At 40.1% G+C, this 20100-nt stretch overlaps 3 protein-coding genes across 8 annotated transcripts; all 3 read left to right on the forward strand.

Moving 5' to 3' along the window:
- The first annotated feature begins 1075 nt into the window (after positions 1-1075).
- LOC120062982 (rab5 GDP/GTP exchange factor-like) lies at positions 1076-5884 on the forward strand. Of its 3 annotated transcripts, none has more exons than XM_039013034.1 (9): positions 1076-1203; positions 2295-2476; positions 2589-2719; positions 2912-3063; positions 3289-3358; positions 3577-3712; positions 3875-3969; positions 4141-4397; positions 4515-5884. In XM_039013034.1, the coding sequence occupies exons 2-9, from the start codon at positions 2319-2321 to the stop codon at positions 4938-4940; spliced, it is 1425 nt and encodes a 474-aa protein (XP_038868962.1). In that variant the 5' UTR covers positions 1076-1203; positions 2295-2318; the 3' UTR covers positions 4941-5884. The 3 variants fall into 3 exon arrangements, with proteins under 3 accessions (XP_038868962.1, XP_038868961.1, XP_038868963.1); XM_039013033.1 differs by lacking the exon at positions 1076-1203 and adding an exon at positions 1233-1614; XM_039013035.1 differs by lacking the exon at positions 1076-1203 and adding an exon at positions 1233-1518.
- A 230-nt stretch (positions 5885-6114) lies between these two features.
- Positions 6115-9167, forward strand: LOC120062987 (26S proteasome non-ATPase regulatory subunit 9-like). 4 transcript variants are annotated; one of them, XM_039013041.1, is made up of 6 exons: positions 6115-6275; positions 7807-7906; positions 8075-8268; positions 8418-8519; positions 8701-8789; positions 8956-9167. In XM_039013041.1, the coding sequence occupies exons 1-6, from the start codon at positions 6165-6167 to the stop codon at positions 8981-8983; spliced, it is 624 nt and encodes a 207-aa protein (XP_038868969.1). In that variant the 5' UTR covers positions 6115-6164; the 3' UTR covers positions 8984-9167. The 4 variants fall into 4 exon arrangements, with proteins under 4 accessions (XP_038868969.1, XP_038868970.1, XP_038868971.1 ...); XM_039013042.1 differs by having other exon boundaries at positions 6161-6275; positions 7811-7906; XM_039013043.1 differs by having other exon boundaries at positions 6169-6283.
- Positions 9168-9247: 80 nt separating this feature from the next.
- Positions 9248-20069, forward strand: cfap251 (cilia and flagella associated protein 251). Its single transcript, XM_039013036.1, has 21 exons — positions 9248-9421; positions 9855-10140; positions 10236-10376; positions 10562-10671; positions 10764-10872; positions 14820-14900; positions 15019-15096; positions 15189-15233; positions 15344-15546; positions 15728-15916; positions 16012-16262; positions 17004-17155; positions 17283-17456; positions 17594-17781; positions 17902-18016; positions 18157-18320; positions 18401-18491; positions 18614-18757; positions 18943-19171; positions 19363-19464; positions 19575-20069. The coding sequence occupies exons 2-21, from the start codon at positions 9874-9876 to the stop codon at positions 19721-19723; spliced, it is 2982 nt and encodes a 993-aa protein (XP_038868964.1). The 5' UTR covers positions 9248-9421; positions 9855-9873; the 3' UTR covers positions 19724-20069.
- Positions 20070-20100: the final 31 nt, after the last annotated feature.

Consider the following 20100-nt stretch of genomic DNA (forward strand, 5'->3'; position numbering starts at 1 on the left):
AACTGCTGGGCGTCAAATTAAAGGCACTCCTTTGATATATAAAGTTGTTTTTGACAAATTAAAACATGTCAGTTTGTCACTTTCACGAGAGGTTGGAGTAATAACATGTTCAACTACTTAAAGCTGCAATATGTAGCTGAGTTATAGATCTGTCATTCTTATTGAAAGCAAGTCAATGAATCGGTAGTTATTCTATGTACACTATTTCTATGCTTCCCATTAAGTTTCGTTTTTGTATTTTACTTTCGGTTTTCTATACCAGCTGAAAATACTATATTCTTGGTTATGTAAAAAATATTTCACAGCGGTTTAGATTGTGCAATGATTCTCTACAGTCTACACTATACTTGCTTGTTTGACACACAAACTGAAATAAGGCGAACTATTAGACTTTTTGAAACCAGGAAATGGGGGTGCTATTTCTGCATAGTGCACCTTTAAGACAATGGGTGTCTTCCAGCGGTAAGCCTAAGGATGCCAACTGTAGACAAAAGGTGGAGAGTGAAGTTGTGGTAGGTGCAGCTGCGACAGCCAAAAGTCAGACACTAGTAGTTTTCCAACATCAATGCTCAGATCAACATGGCAGTGTCAACACAGCTGCTACTGTTTATAAAAGTATTTCTGTATAAAATGTCGAAATCAACTTTTCTATATCCCCATATCACATACTCACGAACTGAAAACATAACTTGTGTGTACAATTAATTGGTTAGAAATGAGGTCTCAAATATACATTTGACTTCTATCCCCTGTAGCTTTAGAATTGCAGAAAAGTTGGTACCTGTTTGTCTTTTCTTTGACCATGTTCGCATGGGTCAAACAAAAACACCCTTATGATTGTTTGACAAATAGTGCTTCCCACAATGCAGTTGATGGCTGCATGGTGCAGTTGGTGAGAAGCAACTTGAAGGCGATCTCATCAAAAACTGTATGACCTGATCACATGATTTGTGTAAAGTTAATGCAGTAGACATTTAGTCGCAAGTCAGACAATGTTTGAAAGACGTTGGTCAACTCTTGACAAAAGTGATCCGCTGGAAAGCGCCCAATATCACAGCACTGGCAAACCATGGTTGACCAACATGGCTGACCGTTATCCCACCTTAAGAAGGTTCGTGTACATTCTAGTATTCTAATTCTATGGGGTCATCAGACAGGCAGCTGATGACACGTCACGTCGGTCAACCAAGTGAACCTGCTAAGGTAAGTCGTTTTCTTGCTAGCTATCAAAATGTGTTAGCTATAGTTACTAAAATCGAACTATATCAACAATTTCGGTTTTGCGTCATTAAAATGTTTGCATGTTATATAAGTAGCTAATTTCTCTAGTCTTTTGGAGCCTTCTCGAACTAGCTAGATAACGTTAGCACAACAAATTAGCTACCAGATGTGAGCTCACCATGTAATTTCTTGGTTAGCTAGCTAACCAAGTTAGCTTTCTCTCAGAGTCTGTATTTAATGTATTAGATGACTAGGTTTTGAATTTGGGCTATCTTAAACTTTATAGCTGGAGTAATGGTAACGTTAGGACAACTGCTGAAGTGCGACACATTATTTTATCTTACCAGGAATATGACTAACGTTACTTTGCTGAACAATAATTTGTTTCGCTAAGTAAGGAATATGTTTTATTTTACTGTCAGAAAAGACGTCTGAATCAGTTGGTTTTAACAACGCGTGTTTTTACATATTTCAACTGTATTAGGTTGAACAAAAACAGTCCGCGGGAAGCCAGAAGTTAAATGCAATTCAATTTCAACGTGACGTTAACTTACTGTGCCTGTGGACAGGACGGTTGGTCATTTTGACGAAGGGAATTTGAGACAAAATATCGACACTAAGTTGAAATGCAATTGTATTTAACTTCTGTATTCCTGCGGTCTGTGTTTGTGCAAAACAATTCAATTGAAAGTAACGCTAATGTATGTAAGTACACCTGCGTTGCTAAAAGTAGCTAAGAACCAGTGGTTGTGCTCGATTAAATGGTATCATTTACTGGTAACCTTTATTGGGATTTTTTTAAATCTAGCTACTTGATCCTCGTTATATTACTCAGGGTTACGATTGGATCTAACTAACGTTACAACAATTTAGGATATTCCACAAACAGAATTACAACTGGACAGTTAAGTGGAGGTCCACATTTTTAAGGGGGAGATTTGACTCAAACTGCAACTATGCTATGTAACAAATCCATTTATTTCCACTACTGCGTTTGTATTTACATTATTTATGTATGTTTTGTCTATGAGTTGTTCAAAACAGTTAAACAATTGTGTTTGCTATGTCACCAGGTGGGAGTAAAAGAGTGCTGAAGTATGGCGGCGGAGCAGCAAAGAGGGATCCGAGTCACTCAAGCAGAGCTTCTCTGCAAGGATGTGTGTGGTTATTATGGCAACCCTGCATGGCAGGGCTTTTGCTCCAAGTGCTGGCGAGAACGAACCCGCAAAGCAGAGGCGGACAGGCAGGAGACTGGGTAATGGTTTTATTGTCGTTCATAAATATTGACAAAACAAGTCCACCAGAGACTGATCATGTCTTTTGATCTGGGAAATATTAAAAATGTTTCTTTTGTTCCCTGCTGTCAGGCCCCACAATGATGCAGGTTCTCCCCTCACCTTTTCTAAATTCGAGGAGAAGAAGAATATGGAGAAGGGCCGCAAAGTGAATACGATGAGGAGGCTCTTCTGGGGTGGACCGTCCCCTCCTAAACGCACAGGTGATTCCCTCTGCACTTCCTCTCAGTTCAGTCATTGAAAACGGTTATAATGTAATTTCCACAACTGTATGACTATTTTAATGTGCATTTTTTTTGGTAGGATTACGCTATAATCTGAAGTGATACGAAGCAAAAACATGTTTAGCTAACACCGTAATAGCTGATCTTATGAGACCCCTTATGCTCTTTCAGAGTCTTCAGAGGGCCAGGCGGCTACATTAAAAGCCTATCAGAGCATTGAGCCAGGGGATTTTACCAGCTTCCTGAAGCTGCTGAGGAACCCATCCTCTCAACGTCTGCAGTCGCGTTGCACTGCTTTCCTAAACACCATGGAGGCTTACCACGTAATGTGCTTCCTTCCTCTTTATCCACGACTTATCTCTGAAATTACTTTTCTCTTTCATCTTCTTTTTTTAACGGCACTCACAACTGCCTTTTCTAATTGTCAAGTTCAGATTCCTTTCCATTGCCTGCTGCTTGTGCTGCTTTTTCTATTATCTTGATATTTGAAGTTCGAATAATGCCTCTCTTATTTCATTTTCTTGTTATATTTTTTTTCCCTGCTGCAGGGCCTGCCAGTGCAGAAGCAATCTGACCTTGTTCAAGACTTTTACCAAAACATCGCTGTGCATTTCAGTAGTGAGTAATGAGGCCATTTTTCTGTTTGAGCTGCTGTGTTGGTTCCCATTTGATGTTAATTATTGTGGGCCTATAATGTTTGTTTACTTAACATATAGACAAGAATTTTGTTCGTCCTTGAATATCAGTCTCATTACACAACATATTGCACTGAACACTTCACTCTACCCTATTCCCCAACTTCACATACTTGTTCACTGTGTCTGCTGTATTGGTAGGTCTTTCAGAGGTTCAGGTCTCTCAGATGATGGAGCACATGGAGAAGCTGATCATGACGCGTCTGCACAAGTGGGTGTTCTGCCATGACAGCTGTGACGATGAAGTGAAAGACTTGGCACTCCAGAGGAGGATACGGTCAGACTGCCATGCATAACCTTGTGTAACATTATTACCAAACCCCCTCCCCGTACCATAGGTCTCGGTGATGCTAGATACACTATCTTAGCAATGTTAATGACTAGTATTGTGATTCAACTTAGTTCACCATTGTTTTTAATTTGAATTTAACTTCGACAGGTCCTTAAACTGGGTCACCCCCCACATGCTGAGGGTGCCTTTCCCTGACGAGAGGGCTGAGGTTGTCAGCGATCCCTTTCTGCCTGCTATAACAGGTGACTTATTTTAAAGGAAGACAGTGTTCCTTTATTTGGATGAAAGATGACACCAGCAACACTGAAATGTCATTATGAAGAAAGCCAAATGACTAAATTAGTTTTACTAAAACATTTCCAGACCTTTTCAAATTCCACCTGTGTACTAACTGTTACACTCACAATCCCCAGCCATAATTGAGATGGATGCCAAGCGAGCGCCACAGGACAAGCTTACATGCGTATGTAAGTGCAGTCAGAATGTCTTCCAGGCTCTCTCCACTTCCAATAGTGAGCCAGCAAATGCTGACGACTACCTGTCTGGCCTGATTTACGTAGTACTAAAGGCCAACCCACCCCGGCTTCACTCCAACATGCAGTATGTGATCCGCTTCGGCCTCCCTCACAGCCTGATGGCAGGAGAGAGTGGCTACTACTTCACCAATTTGGTGAGCTAATATGTACATGCGTACTGTACATTAGTTGATTGTAAATAGTCTTGAATGACTTGTGCTGAGATTACTACAGCCTGTTTTTGGTAATGTTATCGTTTTGTTTTAATGTAGTGTTGCGCAGTGGCCTTCATTGAGAAGCTGGATGGGCCAGCACTCAACCTAAGCCCAGAGGAGTTTGAGGGGTACATGCAGGGTCGCCGTGCTCCCTCAAAGAGGGGCAGTGAGAGGCAAAAGATGACCAGGGAGACGCAAGACCAACTAGAGGACCTGAAGGGTCGACAGGAGAAGGTGGACCAAGGAATAAATGCCCTCAAAGAGCAGCTACAGCATTGGGTACAGTCGGTCAAGGCACAGATAGATGAGGTAAAATCCCAGTCTGCTCTGGCACAAGAAGAAATTAAAGCCCAGTCAGAGTTTTTGCAAAGCCAATCTGTCTCTACTCTAACACAGGCAGATGATGTCAAAGACCAGTCGGTGCTGTTGCTTGATGGTCAAGAGTCCAACAACAACACTTGTCTAACAGAGGCAGAATGTTAGCCATATTAAGACTGGGGTACAGTGGGCAACCTTTTTACCCTGGTTCGTCATGCTTGTGTGAGCTTTGTGGGGTAAATATTAGTGAGTTGCAGGTGATCGGCTAAAATAAGTATTTATGTGGGACTATAGGAAGTAGCTTAATTGATAGCAGAGGAGGTACCAAATAAGGGCATACATTTTTGGTTCGGTGGGATCCTCAAAGAAAAACAGACCTCAACATTCCTTGATGCCAACTTTGCACACCAAAAGCACAACCTGATGACAAATGCTGATCTTGAAACCATTGTTAACACAAGCAATTATTTTTGCTATTTGGTTTAACAGGTCACAAAGTGCTGTCATCTGTTTACATTCTTGACCTTGTTTAACGTTTCTACGGTTCTCTTATTTGTTTGTACAGTACTCTCTTATCTATAAGAAATGTGCTCTTATATGCTGTCAAAGAAAAGCTATGTCTTGCACCCTGAAGTTTGTTAAATATCAGGACAGTAGGACAATTATTTTTGTAATTTAGCACTTACTGGGGTAGTGAGCAGACTTACTATTGATTGCTGCTATCATATTTCTTAGATTACTCAATTAAGATAAACCCAAGTGCCTTTGCAAAAACTAGTAATGAAGATTGTGAATAAAATGTGAAACCTGTTATTGTAGAACCCTGTAAAGTAGAGGTAGCTCAGTCAAAGTAGAATACTTCATTTGAATGTTTGTGATTATGGATTACGTCTTACTTTCCAATATTAGACTGTTGAAGGTACAGTTACAATACCTGTTCTTGTTTAAAAGCTGATTATATTCCATGTAATCATTCTACTCATTAATAGCACTAACTTTTGTGAAGAACCTTGTTTACATGTTTTAAATAAAGTTTCTGAAGATCATGAAGAAATATTGTTAGTGAATGTACAGCAGAACCTCTAATTAAAGAAAAAAACATAAGGAAAGTGGACTTTATTTTTGTCTTCTGTATCCATGGAAACATTTTGCTTTAACCAAGAAGCTGATTTTCTTGTAAATACGTTTTGATGTTTATAGGCAATTTAGCTCTGCCCTCTGTCTCCCATTGAAAACAGTATTACACTTTTTTTTTACGACTGTTTGCAACACATAGAAACCGGAAATAGTGACTGCACCTAAGAATTCTTACTTCGCGCGTTCTGGGACTTATTTGCTATTCGCCGACTCGTAGTTGTAGTTCTTTCCGGACAAGAGGGGATCATAAAGATGACTGAGGAAAACAATGGAAATTCGACAATGGAAGCGGTCCAAAGTCTTATAAAAACGAAAGACAATATGGAAGAACAAATTAAAGCTTACTACGACGTTTTGGAAGATGTAAGTTGGTACGTTTACATTCTGGACCAGCTAACGTTAGCGAGCTCAAATTAGGTTATTTTTCCAATATGTTGTATGTCAGTCAATGCTGCTTTTATTCAGTCTGTCTTATCAACAGTCAGTGGTGGGAAAAAAGTACCCAATTGTCGTACTTGAGTAAATGTATAGATACCCTAATGGAAAGTTACTCAAGTAAAAGTCACCCAGTGAAATACTACCCGAGTAAAAGTCAAAGTATTTGGTTTGAAATGTACTTAACTATCAAAAGTAAATGTAATTGCTAAAATATACTTCAGTATCAAAAGTATAAATCATTTCAAATTCATTATATTAAGCAAAGCAGGCAGCACCATTTAATTGTTTTTAAAATGTATGGATAGCCAGGGGCACACTCAACGCCCAGACATAATTTACAAAATATATATTTGTGTACATTTGTGATCAGAGGCAAAGGGGATGACCATGTGTTATCTTGGTAAGTGTGTGAATTGGACCATTTTCCTGTGCTAAGGATTCAAAATGTAACAAGTACATTTGGGTGTCTGGTAAAATGTATGGAGTAAGAAGTACATAATTTTCTTTCGGAATGTAGTGAAGTAAAAGTTGTCAAAATATAAATGGTAAAGTACAGATACCCCAAAAAACTACTTAAGTACTTTACACCACTCTCGGCAGTAGTGGGGAAAAGTACTAAGTTGTCATACTTAAGTAAAGATACTTTATTAGAAAATGGCTCAAGTGAAAGTCACCCAGTAAAATACTACTTGAGTAAAAGTATCTGGTTTTAAATGTACTTAGGTACAGCGGTGGGAAAATTACTAAATTGTCATACTTGACAAAGTAAAGTAATTACTTATATTAAGCAAACCAGACCACATGATATTCTTGTTTTTTTAATTTACGGTCAGCTAGGAGCACACTCCCAACGTTCAGACATCATTTACAAACACAGTATTTGTGTTTAGTGAGTCCGCCAGATCAGAGCCAGTAGGATGATATTGATAGGTGCGTGAATTGAACCATATTGCCCTCCTGCCTGGGCATTCAACATTTAACAAGTATTTTTGGTGTCAGGGAAAATGTATGGGAGTAAAAGGTACATACTTTCTTTAGAAAGGTAGTGGAGTAAAAGTTGTCAAAAATATAAATTGTAAAGTACATATACCGAAAACACGACTTAAGTAGTACATCAAAGTATTTTTGCTTAGTTACTTTACATCACTGCTTATCTAACATAAGAAACAACGTGCATGCGTGTTGTGGGGCTATAATATTGTTGCTGCTATGTTGTCTTAGGTCTCTCTTTATGTAGTGTTGTGGTGTCTTTCTTGTTGTGATGTGTGTTTTGTCCTATATTTTGATTTTATATTTAATCCCAGCCCCTGTCCCCACAGGAGGCCTTTTGGTAGGCTGTTATTGTAAATAGAAATGTGTTCTTAACTGACTTGCCTAATTAAGTAAAGGTTCAAAAACATCTATTCTGCAAGAAATATGTTTTCCCTTCATTAATCATTTGTGTGTTCTCTTTAAGCAAGATGTTGGAATGGAAGGTCCTCTAGTTGATGCAGAAGGCTTCCCTCGCGCAGATGTTAATGTGTACCAGATCAGAACAGCAAGGCACAGTATTTCTTGTAAGAGAGCTTAGAGCACTGCTCTTCACATTACTTGACAACAGTTAGACAACCAATTTACAGTGATGCGGTACGTTGCTTCTGGCATGTGTAAAGGGTTCCCATGCTCACGTGCTACTGCCTACTGGATTTTCTCTGCTTACTATGACCACCTTGTCAACGTGGCAGGTCTACAGAATGATCACAAAGCCATCATGGTGGAAATTGAGGAGGCCCTGCACAGGCTGCATGCTCGAGAGAAGGCAAAGCGGGACCAGGACCAGGCAGAGTCCCAGGCTGAGTCCATGGAGCAGGAGGTCACCCTGCCCTCTCCCTTCGCCCGTGTGGATGCTGTCTCACAAGGCTCCCCTGCCTGTCAGGCTGTGAGTGTTTACAGTGCCTAGATTGACCTAAAACGTATCTAGATTTTTTTTTACAACACTGGCATGGGTATTTACTTAGTGTGTTTGTTTGGGATATTTAAGGGTGGTTTTGTTTTCAGTTGTGAGAAATGTATGTTTCTTCCCCATAGGGCCTGCGAGTTAATGATGAAATCATAACGTTTGGATCCGTCAACACAAGGAACTTCCAGAACCTGCAGAATATTGCCTCGGTGGTTCAGCATAGTGAAGGGGTATGTTACAGTCTGATCAGAATAATCTTGTTATAACCGCTTTTATTTTATTGTTCATATGCCAAATGACCTCATCATTATCATGATCATTTCACGTATCATGATGAAAGCAATATGAAATGCAGTCACTACAGTGATAACTTACCAGGCATGACATGTTGTCTTTCCATTTTCTCCGTAGAAACCATTAAGCGTTACAGTGATTCGAAATGGCCAGAAAACCCAAATGGGCCTTACCCCACAGCAGTGGTCAGGGAGAGGTTTACTGGGGTGAGTTTCCTACCTATGAGCTGGATGTTAGACTGATTTCTATTTTATCTAATTTTACTGTAGTTCACATTTGATAGCATGGATGTTAAAATACATGCCATGCCAAGATGCATATATATCTAAGAGAGATTGACTATTGACTGCTTATTAATTGTTTTTCCAACAGATGCAACATTGTGCCCATCCAAAAATGATAAGGACAATGTGACCAGCAGGATCATAAAGATCTTCTGGTCAACCTTACCACTAGCTGTGCTTTGGTATGCCACAGGGTGGCTATGAGTTAATTACATGTTTGAGCCCATAGATTCGAAGACTGCCATTTTCAACTGATTTAATGTTAATTTCATGTTCTAATAAAAGTATTGTTTAAGGTTATTTTCTGTGTGAGTTTACATTTGCTTTCATTGTGAAAATTGTTTTCTTCAGATGACATTCCCCTTTGCCAAACTATTCACCGGAAGAAACATGTTACAACAAATTCATTGCCAAAATATGAAAAAAGTGAGAAGCCCCAGACATCTTGTCTGGCACGTGTTTGCTCTGGCCACTCCATTCTCTGTACAGCAAGCGTATCCAAGCAACAAGATGCTTTCATACAAGACAGTGCTGTAGGTTCATGCGTTTCTGAAGTGAGTATTTTGCTGATCAACTACAACTGTCTATTAAATATTTAGCTAAAACAGGGCATTTATATTTTACATTGTTTATTCGTCTTATTTCTTCGTTGTGAAACAACTTGCTGCACCTCTAAAGAAACAGTCCACTTGCTAATAGCTAGCTAGTTAGCTTACGCTATCTAGCTAGCCAATTTATTATTGAACACTGTCATACCTTGCTAACGTTCGTAGAAGTAGGAACCTAAGTAGGTTTCAAATTAGACTTGCAGAAAATAGCTATTAAACGTAGTTAGATTGGGGGCGTAATACATTTAGATATTTTTCATCAACAAACTGACAACTAAGCACATTGTGCTCCAATCGTTTATTTTTTGTTGCTAGCTACTGCCCTCATGGTACCCATTCATTTCAAATTGCATTTGTCTGTTCTCTGAAAATACACCAGGCCTGTGATGAGTTGAGTCATGTCAGGTGTTGGAACCGAGAGCAGTGACCCCTTGCCTAGCCCTCCAGAGGAGCAGCAGGCCAGAACTGGCCTCGACAAGGGTGAAGAGGATCTACATCAGAGAAAAGAGGAGGATAGTAAAGGGGAGGGTGAAATGAGTGACTGTGTCAGTGGACAGCATGGGGAACCCAAGACAGATGATCAGAATCCAACTGTTTCTCAAGTCTACACAGCCACTAAAATGACACTGTTACCCAAGTCCCCTCATGTAAAAACCCATGCACTGGTAAATGAAATTAGCTTTTTATCATACACATTTTTATTAAACTATATATCTAAGAAAAAAAGCACAATATCTGAAAAATGTAATGTGTTTGACAGACACTGGAGTGGGCCTTTGGGATGAACAGGGCTCTTCCTGTCTTCAGCCTTCAGGACCAGGATCAACTGGTGATCCTGTATGGTTGCACCAATGTAGCCGTCATGTACGACCAAACATCAAATTCACAACATGTCCTTCAGGTAAGGCCCAGCAGTTGCCTAAATGCACTCACAAAGGTCAGAATTAGGCAAAAGCCTGTGGGTATAGGGAGTGAGTGCTATGTCTATGCTGTTAGGAATGCCAGTGTTCAATGGCAAAGGTAAAGCCAATAATAACTGTTCAAGGCAAATAGTATTGCCATAAACTTGAAGGTCACCTTCCACAGGGTCACAGCAGCCCCATTTCGTGTTTGTGCGTGAGTGAGGACAGGCGCTGGCTGGTGACAGCAGACCGAGGACAGGAAAGTCTGGTGATCATTTGGGACTCCTTTTCAGGGTAGAACTATATTCTAGCAGTACATTTATATTTTTGATGTATTTGTTTCAATTTGTTATTCTGAAACAGTGGTTGTTTGGCTTGTGTTTCAGGATTCCTGTGCGGACATTATTTGACAGTCACCCTGAGGGCGGTGTTGCAGTTTTGGCACTGTCAAAGGAATCCAAATACCTGGTAACAGTTGGAGCTGGAGATGTTCAGGTAAGCTCAGTGTTGGGGAACCTACAATGGAAATATAGTTTACCAAACTACCAATTACTTCACACTGGAAGAAGTTAAGCTAAACAAAGCTACCCTAAAGAAAAATATAGTTTACTTAACTAAAGTTACTTTTAAAAAGTAGTTCACTACATCCAAACTACTTTGTGAAAAAGTATCATATCTAAATCTAAAACCTCTTTAAAATAGCATGCCGGCCAAAGTTAGTATTTATTTTCAGTAATACCAATTACCTCACCGAAGACATTCCTTAAAAATGTATACTCAGTCATAACAGACTTTATATGGGCAAATACATTTCATAGAATAAAAAGGAAAGTTTTACATCTTCCTAAGTCTGAGAGTGGTTTTAACCTTCCAGACTTGGAATTGTATCAACTCGCTACCCAAGGCTTTTACTTGCAACATATAGTTAAATGTACTGAAGAGGAGCAATGGGTACATATTGAAGATGTGCATGCTCATCCCCAGAATCTTTTTACGTGTCTATTTTCAAAGGATAAAGCTAAGAACATTAACAACTTCATAGTGAAGAACACTATAAAAGTATGGGAGAAAACGAAATGGATTCTACAAAAAACAATATCACTCCCAAAAACACACCCTTATGGAACAATCCTTGGATAGCTTTTCAGAATGAATCGATGAATTGGGCTACATGGAAAACTAAAGTCACAGAAACCGTCAATGACTTGGTAACAGGAAATACATGTATTTCCATGACAGAATTAAAAATACATTTTGAACTGACCAATGTAGATAGTATTAGATACACACAACTTAAAAGTTACATATTGTCACGTTCTGACCATAGTTCTTGTGTGTTTTGCTTGTTTTAGTGTTGGTCAGGACGTGAGCTGGGTGGGCATTCTATGTTGTGTGTCTAGTTTGTCTGTTTCTATGTTTGGCCTAATATGGTTCTCAATCAGAGACAGATGTTTTGTGTTGTCTCTGATTGGGAATCATATATAGGTGGCTTGTTTTGTGTTGGGATTTTGTGGGTGGTAGTTTCCTTTCTCTGTGTTTTCTCTGCACCAGATAGGGCTGTATCGGTAAGCCACGTTTGTTATTTTGTAAGTGTTCAGTTTTGTCTTGTTTATTAAAATCATGTTGAACACGAGCTACGCTGCGTCTTGGTCCGATCCCTGCTACACCTCCTCTTCAGACGAAGAGGAGGAGGGCTGCCGTTACACATATCACGAAATGTCGATTTGAAACATCAGAGCAACCTTCAGGGAATCTTATTTGAGTCAGAAAAGGATGTTCATATGATAGGGAATATATATACCAGACCTTTGCAGAGAGCATATCCAACTAACAATCTCTTATTAAAAAAATACAAACTACTGGAACCAAGTTATAAAAAGAGTTGATGTTGACATAGGATGGAGGGAAAGTTGGAGCATAACTAACGAAATTACAGTTAATGAAAATGCATGCATAATCCACTACAAACTAATGTATAGAATTTATTATATAAGAGACAAAATTCACACATTCTAAAGCACAAGGGCAGAGTCATGTCTCAAGTGTAAGACTAATAATGACTCAATAATCCATGCTTTCTGGGAATGCTATAAAGTCCAGAAGTTGTAGGCGGAGCTAGAAATGGGCTGTCAGAAGTATTACAATGTAAACTTACTTTTAATCCATCTGTCTGCATATTTCCAGACATGGCATATGGGAGTGTAGTTAGATAGAATAATGTGTAATTCAACTGAACCAGCCGAGCTGCTCTTTTTTTTTAAGGCCCATGTTAAAGTTGAGGGGAAACATAAATTGTGAAATCTACCAGTGCTTTTTTGAATGTTCGGATAAGTGTGTGTCCCAATTTATAATGTCTAGGTTAGAGGTCGACTGATTCATCGGCATGGTCGATTAATTAGGGCCGATTTCAAGTTTTCATAACAATTGGTAATCTGCATTTTTGGACGCCGATTACATTGCAATCCACGAGGAGACTGCGTGGCAGGCTGACCACCTGTTACGCGAGTACAGCAAGGAGCAAAGGTAAGTTGCTAGCTAGCATCAAACTTATCTTATAAAAAACAATCTTAACATAATCACTAGTTAACTACACATGGTTGATGATATTACTAGTTTAACTAGCTTGTCCAACGTTGCATATAATCAATGCGGTGCCTTTATCAACGAATCACAGCACATCAATGTGGTGCCTTTATAATTTATCATCGAATCACAGCCTACTTCGCCAAACGGGTGATGATTTAACAAAAGCGCATTCGCGAAAAAAGTACAATCGTTGCACTAATGTACCTAACCATAAACCTCAATGCCTTTCTTAAAATCAATACACAAGTATATCTTTTTTTAAACCTGCATATTTAGTTTAAAGAAATTTATGTTAGCAGGCAATATTAACTAGGGAAATTGTATCGCTTCTCTTGCGTTTAGTGCAAGCAGAGTCTGTAACGATCGTCCTGGGAAGAAGGTGACCAAAACGCAGCGTGGTAAGTGTTCATTTTATAAATTTAATCAAAACTGAACACTAAACAAAATAACAACGAGGAAGAACGAAAATGAAACAGTTCTGTCAGGTAATACACACAAAACAGAAAACAACTACCCACAAACACAGGTGGGAAAAGGCTACCTAAGTATGGTTCTCAATCAGAGACAAGGATAGACAGCTGCCTCTGATTGAGAACCACACCCGGCCAAACAAATAGAACTAGACAACATAGAACACAACATAGAATGCCCACCCCAACTCACGCCCTGACCAACCAAAATAGAGACATAAAAAGGATCTCTAAGGTCAGGGCGTGACAGAGTCAGGGTATATGCAGCAGCTTGTGCCGCCTGGCTCGTTCCGAATTAAAATACATTTATGTTAGCAGGCAATATTAACTAGGGAAATTGTGTCACTTCTCTTGCGTTCAGTGCAAGCAGAGTCAGGGTATATGCAGCAGTTTGTGCCGCCTGGCTCGTTGCGAACTGTGTGAAGACCATTTCTTCCTAACAAAGACCGTAATTAATTTGCCTGAATTTTACATAATTATAACTTAACATTGAAGGTTGTGCAATGTAACAGCAATATTTAGACTTAGGGTTGCCACCCGTTCGATAAAATACGTAACGTTTCCGTATTTCACTGAAAGAATTAACGTTTTGTTTTTCGGAATTATAGTTTCTGGATTTGACCATATTAATGACCTAAGGCTCGTATTTCTGTGTGTTTATTATATTATAATTAAGTCTATGATTTGATATCTGATAGAGCAGTCTGACTGAGCGGTGGTGGGCAGCAACATGCTCGTAAGCATTCATTCAAACAACCCTTTCCTGCGTTTGCCAGCAGCTCTTCGCAATGCTTGAAGCACAGCGCTGTTTATGACTTCAAGCCTATCAACTCCCGAGATTAGGCTGGCAATACTATAAGAACATCCAATAGTCAAAGGTATATGAAATACAAATGGTATATAGATAAATAGTCCTATAATTCCTATAATAACTACAACCTTAACCTTCTTAACTGGAAATATTGAAGACTCATGTTAAAAGGAACCACCAGCTTTCATACGTTCTCATGTTCTGAGCAAGGAAGTTAAACGTTAGCTTTTTTACATGGCACATATTGCACTTTTACTTCCTTCTCCAACACTATTTTTGCATTATTTAAACCAAATTGAACGTGTTTCATAATTTATTTGAGACTAAATTGATTTTATTTATCTATTATATTAAGTTAAAATAAAAGTGTTCATTCAGTATTGTTGTAATTGTCATTATTACAAATATATATATAAAAATTGGCCGATTTTAATCGGTATCGGCTTTTTTTTGGTCCACCAATAATCGGTATCGGCGTTGAAAAATCATAATCGGTCGACCTCTAGTTTAGGTGTATGTTGTTAATTGAACTTAAACACACAAACAGTGGACAGGACTTTCTGATCTGTTCACAGCGAGTTTGTATATGGGACTGGACAAATGAGACAGAGGATCCATTGTGTGTAACTGACCTCAACCCGGAGTATGGTTTTCAGGTAAGCTTTTATGGTCTCACTATATTTAAGATAGTGTATATAATTGAATACATTCATTTGATAATATCTGCAATAATGTATGACTTTACAACATGTTCTGATTTAAATTCCTTTTCAGAATCACATAATTTTTAATCCCAACGACATCACTCAGCTGCTCAGCAACAGTGAGAGCCAAGTCTTATTTTACACCAGGGCAAGTACCACAGTTTTGTTTTGCTCTGGGTTTAACACTGCTACAGTTATCAGCTAGCGTTACAGTATATGATTGTCAGTTATATCTTTCAGGACAAACAGAACCTTGATTATATTGCCCCAGAGCTCTTGGACAAGGTAAGGACGCTACCTGTTTAGTTGTTTATAGAACCTGTAATCATGTCATTGTAATAATCATGTAATAATCTCACCTTTCACTCTCTGGTGGTTTTACCATCTTTTCAAAGACTTTCAACAAGGTTGTGGGCATGCTGAGCCAGTCTGTGTTCCACTGGAGGGGGCTTCAGGCCCTCTCGGCCACCTCCGCAGGCAACTTGGTGCTGTGGGACATGGTTAGGGCCTCCTCTACCTCAAGACCCCTCGTTAGGAGAGCCAGCAAGCTCATCCCCCTCCAGAAGGATGGCATTACCGTGCTCACTCTGACTGACAGGTGAACATGCAACATTTAAGGTTTCAAACAACGCTGAAACAGGAGCTTTATCTTTCTGCTTGGAGTTCAACTCCCTTACCATTATTGAAGTATTGTTATTTGTATTGCAGCCTGGTATGTGTAGCTGTTGTTCTCTAACTGTTGCTCTCCTTGTATATCCCCATGGTCTTTGATTCCTTAGCTTCATTGTGACTGGTGACACTCTGGGCCATGTGAAATTCTATGATGAGAACTTCAAGCTCATCAGCTGGTACAGTGAATTCAACCTGGACCCAATCACATCAATCTCCTTCTCCAAGGAAGTTCCACCCAACAGCAGCCAGGGTTATCTGGATGACTGCACTCTGGAAGCCAAGATGTTTGTTATCCGGTGAGAATCAGTGTGATGCCAGTTTGTGCCCCAGTGTATGTGTAACGTATTTGCTTTGTCCTCCTTCCCCCTCTAAACCCCCCTCTCGTCTGTAGGAACTTTGTCCTGTCTACAGTCAGCTCGACGGTGGTACATGTGAATGCACAGGGTGGTGTGCTGCAGACGTTGCTGCGCGAGCATTGCGAGGCACTGCATGCTGTGGCCTGTCACCCCCAGCAACCAGTTGTTGCCATGGGTAGCCACAGTGGCATCCTGAAGGTGTGGGACTATGAGCGCAAGGTGTCCATCTGCAGCAGGGTCTTTGAGAAGGAGAGGCATATTCAGTGCATCACCTATGACCCCCAAGGTGACCCAGCAGAGGCTTTTTTTGTCTGTTTAATTTCCTATACAGTAAAATTATATTCATACGTAGAAAGATCTCACATTTTCTCAAATTCAATCTGTGGTGTATGGATAACTCCCCTTAGAACATATCTGTCCGTGTGTGAGTTGGCTCAGCTTTGACCAGGCTATCTTGTGTGTGTGAACAGTGGCGTAAAAATACTTTAAAGTACTACTTAAGTATTTTTGGGGGGTATCTGCACTTTACTATTTATACTTTTACTTTTACTCCACTACATTCCTAAAGAAAATAATGTACTTTTTACTCCATACATTTTCCCTGACACCCAAAAGTACTAGTTACATTTCGAAGGCACAACAGAACATTTTTCCAATTCACACAATTATCAAGAGAACATCCCTGGTCATCCCTACTGCCTCTTATATGGCAGATTCACTAAACACAAGTGCTTCGTTTGTAAATTATTTCTGAGTGTTGGAGTGTGCCCCTGGCTATCCGTAAAAGAATAAAACAAGAAAACACGTTCAGTCTGGTTTGCTTAATACAAGGAATGTGAAATGATTTAAACTTTTACATTTACTTTTGATAATTAAGTATATTTCAAACCAAATACTTTTAGACTTTTACTCAAGTAGTGTTTTACTGGGTGACTTTCACTTTTACTGAGTCATTTTCTATTAAGGTATCTTTACTTTTATTCAAGTATGACAATTGGGTACTTTTTCCACCACTGTGTGTGAATAGGATTTTATTTGGCGGTTGGCTTTGCCAGTGGATCTGTCCATATACTGGATGCTTGCACATTGCTGAGTGAGGCAGAGGAGCGCTTCAACTTCAGCCAAGACTGCATCACTCACATTACTTTCTCTCCAGACTCCCTCTACCTGGCCACAGCGGTGAGCAGACACACTATGTGGTTCTGGCATTGGGATAGGGAAAGTAACAGGTTTGAGGCCTCTACCTTGAAGCCTTATAATCAAACTGAAGTTGCATTTTCCCCTCCTGTTTTGTTGCTACTGTCAGGATGCTGGAAGAGCGGTGATGGTGTTCTGCTTGTACACCGGTAAGAGCATGCAGCGCTGGAAATACCTGGGGAGACACCACTCCCACTATAAGCCCATCAGGGACCTCCTATTTGGGGTGTACCTGGACAGCACCCAACCCAGACTACTCTCCCTGGGCATGGACCGCAGGCTGGTGAGTCCCAATCCCTCACACTTATTATAGGAGGACTCTGGTTTACTTACATGCCATGTTTCTTCACATGCTGAACCACTAGACATGCTGACTCACTTTGGATAACTTTGCCTTGGTGTGTGGTGGTGATTGCCCAGGTGGAGTATGACCTGCAGAACAGCAAAGTCAAGGATGAGCTGCTGATCCTGAGCTCTGAGCGCATTGAGCAGAGCGCTGTGCCCACCTGTATGGCCTGGTATCCACCCCTCACCACAGAGGACTTCCTGCTCACCACCTCGGACCTTTACAAAATGAAGCTTTTCAACAGCACCACCAAAATGTGCAGGTCAGCGGCCAAATAACATAGTCTGTAAAAGCATGATTAGTACTCTTATTTTTGGCCATCTCTGTGTCATTGGGGTGTAGTATGAAGGCCACAAATGAATACTTCTGGTTTCTCTTGCAGAAAGACACTCCTTGGCCCCACATACGGGTCTCCAGTTGAAAAGATGACCGTGCTTCCATTTTCTAAGGACCATGACCCTAGTGCTCATTACATGGCATACATCACAAAAGACAAGGTAAATGTTGATTCACTCCCAATCATATCAAACCACCTTCTCCTAAGTTAGATCAAATATGTCTTAATTTAAGGGGCCAGATTTGTTGCCTAATGAAGAGATACTGGTTTCAGTGTAACTTGTCATTGTTATTTTTCAAGGTGGGTGTCCAGATTCTGCCCATTGATGGGAACCCCCACAAGTCCTCTGCTCTAATCTGCCACCCAACAGGGGTGTCTGCTATGGCCTGCTCCTATGACAGTCGATATGTCTTCACTGCTGGGGGGTCTGACTGCACAGTCCTCTCATGGGAGATTAGTTTAAAGTGAGTAAGTAGACCCTTCACTGAATAGACCCTTGAGTTGTCCTGTTGAACTGAATCGTTATTTCTTGTTGTGTGTTTAGTGCATTAGAGGCTGCTGCATCCCTGGGTGGAAAAGAGCTGATCCCCTTCTACAGCCTCCTGGATGGAGGGAGAGATGGGGAACTCTTTAGAGTAGGTTAAAGTGATATATTTATCATGTAACCATCAATATTCATAACTGTATAGAGTGGGTACATCAGTTGTTATGGCTGCGCAATACTTGTTTGTTCTGACATTTTCATTTTTCTCTTTAGGAAATGGAGGACTTTTTCTATTACTGTCAGCTGCGTAACCAAGGCATTGACTCCATGGAGATGCGACAGGTGTCCACCCGAATCCCCCTAGCAGAGGTCCCCTTTGTCATGAGGGCTCTGGGCTTCTTCCCCACTGAGCAAGAGGTACAAAGTCCTCAATGAGGACTAATGTGATGACTAGGCTAATTTGGAAACGATTGATCAATCTATGTCTTTGATCATTTTCTGTTTTCTTACCTGTTTTTCAGTGATAATAACATCTTCAGTTCTAACAATGAGTTAAGTTCAGTATAGAAAGAGTAATGTTTGTTGATCATGACTCTATCCAGCTGGAGGACATGCAGAACGAAGTCAAGTTCAGCAGGTATGCTGAGTCTGGGAGATATGTGACCAATGTAGACCTGGAGGAGTTCATTAAGCTCTACGTCAACCACCGGCCAGCGTTTGGCATCTCTAGGAAGGAACTGCTTCACACCTTCCAGGTCCTGGGTGACTCCTATGTGATGGGAGAGCCTGTGGTGAACAAGAACGAGCTGCTGGAACTCCTCCAGGACAGAGGTGTGCTAGTGTAGTTGCCTGTAAATCTGCATCTTCTTAGTCCCCACACATTTCTGGTTGCTGTGTCTATAATTCTATGCAGGGTAGTGTCAGTATCTACAATTTGCAAGCGTTATGTACTTATGTTCCTTTGTTCGGTGTCAGTGATGGGATTTCATTCTAATAACATGTCAACCCTGTTTTTGCCTCAGGGGAACACATGACTGAAAATGAGCTGGCAGAATGTTTCACCACACTGGTAGGACTAAATCCAGAAGGGGGGGGGGCTGAGCTGGGAGCTTTTGAATGTGATGGTATGTATCACCATGTTCAGTTTAGAGTAGTATCTAAAAATCTCATAATGAGACGGAAATTACACGGTTATGATAGTCTACCATTAAAACTGTGTGTGTGTGTTGGACAGATGCAGAAGATGTGTTGGAGAGTGAGATCCCAGAGAAGATTTCCATGGAAACATTTGCAAGTGATATCCTGGGATTCCCCATTTATATTAAAGATATTCTTCACTCCCAAGAGGGAATGTTGTCCCCCTCAGGATCAGAAGTTGTATAGGAATTACATGTACTCCATGTGAGAGTGTGGGGCTCATTCTATAAAAGACTCATGGGAAGATTGTAGTTCATGAAGCACCCACAAACATGATTGACAGCCGTTTCCTTATGGGTGTAGTTTGATATGACCTTTTATTTGATATAATTTGCTAATAAAGATAAATTGAAAACATCAGATTATGATATATTAAAAATTTATAAACATTTAATTGCAAATGTATTTAATTTATTAATCCGCTATCAGTGTTTACCTTATTGTGTCAAGTAAAAAAGTATAATTAATAGCCTAATAGCCTATGCATTAACTAACTTTCTGGGAGACTTTCAAAATAAATGCCAAAAAACTCGTCTGAAATAGTGCAACTTCTCTCCTGACTG

The sequence above is a fragment of the Salvelinus namaycush genome, chromosome 18, assembly GCF_016432855.1.
Source record: "Salvelinus namaycush isolate Seneca chromosome 18, SaNama_1.0, whole genome shotgun sequence".
Classification (NCBI taxonomy): domain Eukaryota; kingdom Metazoa; phylum Chordata; class Actinopteri; order Salmoniformes; family Salmonidae; genus Salvelinus; species Salvelinus namaycush.

Coding starts and splice junctions, on each gene's coding strand:
- LOC120062982 (XM_039013034.1), top strand. CDS start 2,319: ATGGCGGCGGAGCAGCAAAGAGGGATCCGAGTCACTCAAGCAGAGCTT. Junction 2,720..2,911: donor GTCCCCTCCTAAACGCACAG/GTGATTCCCTCT, acceptor ATGCTCTTTCAG/AGTCTTCAGAGGGCCAGGCG. Junction 3,359..3,576: donor CATCGCTGTGCATTTCAGTA/GTGAGTAATGAG, acceptor CTGTATTGGTAG/GTCTTTCAGAGGTTCAGGTC.
- LOC120062987 (XM_039013041.1), top strand. CDS start 6,165: ATGACTGAGGAAAACAATGGAAATTCGACAATGGAAGCGGTCCAAAGT. Junction 7,907..8,074: donor AGCAAGGCACAGTATTTCTT/GTAAGAGAGCTT, acceptor TCAACGTGGCAG/GTCTACAGAATGATCACAAA. Junction 8,269..8,417: donor GCTCCCCTGCCTGTCAGGCT/GTGAGTGTTTAC, acceptor TCTTCCCCATAG/GGCCTGCGAGTTAATGATGA.
- cfap251 (XM_039013036.1), top strand. CDS start 9,874: ATGTCAGGTGTTGGAACCGAGAGCAGTGACCCCTTGCCTAGCCCTCCA. Junction 15,917..16,011: donor GCCAAGATGTTTGTTATCCG/GTGAGAATCAGT, acceptor TCTCGTCTGTAG/GAACTTTGTCCTGTCTACAG. Junction 17,156..17,282: donor CCCTCTACCTGGCCACAGCG/GTGAGCAGACAC, acceptor TGCTACTGTCAG/GATGCTGGAAGAGCGGTGAT.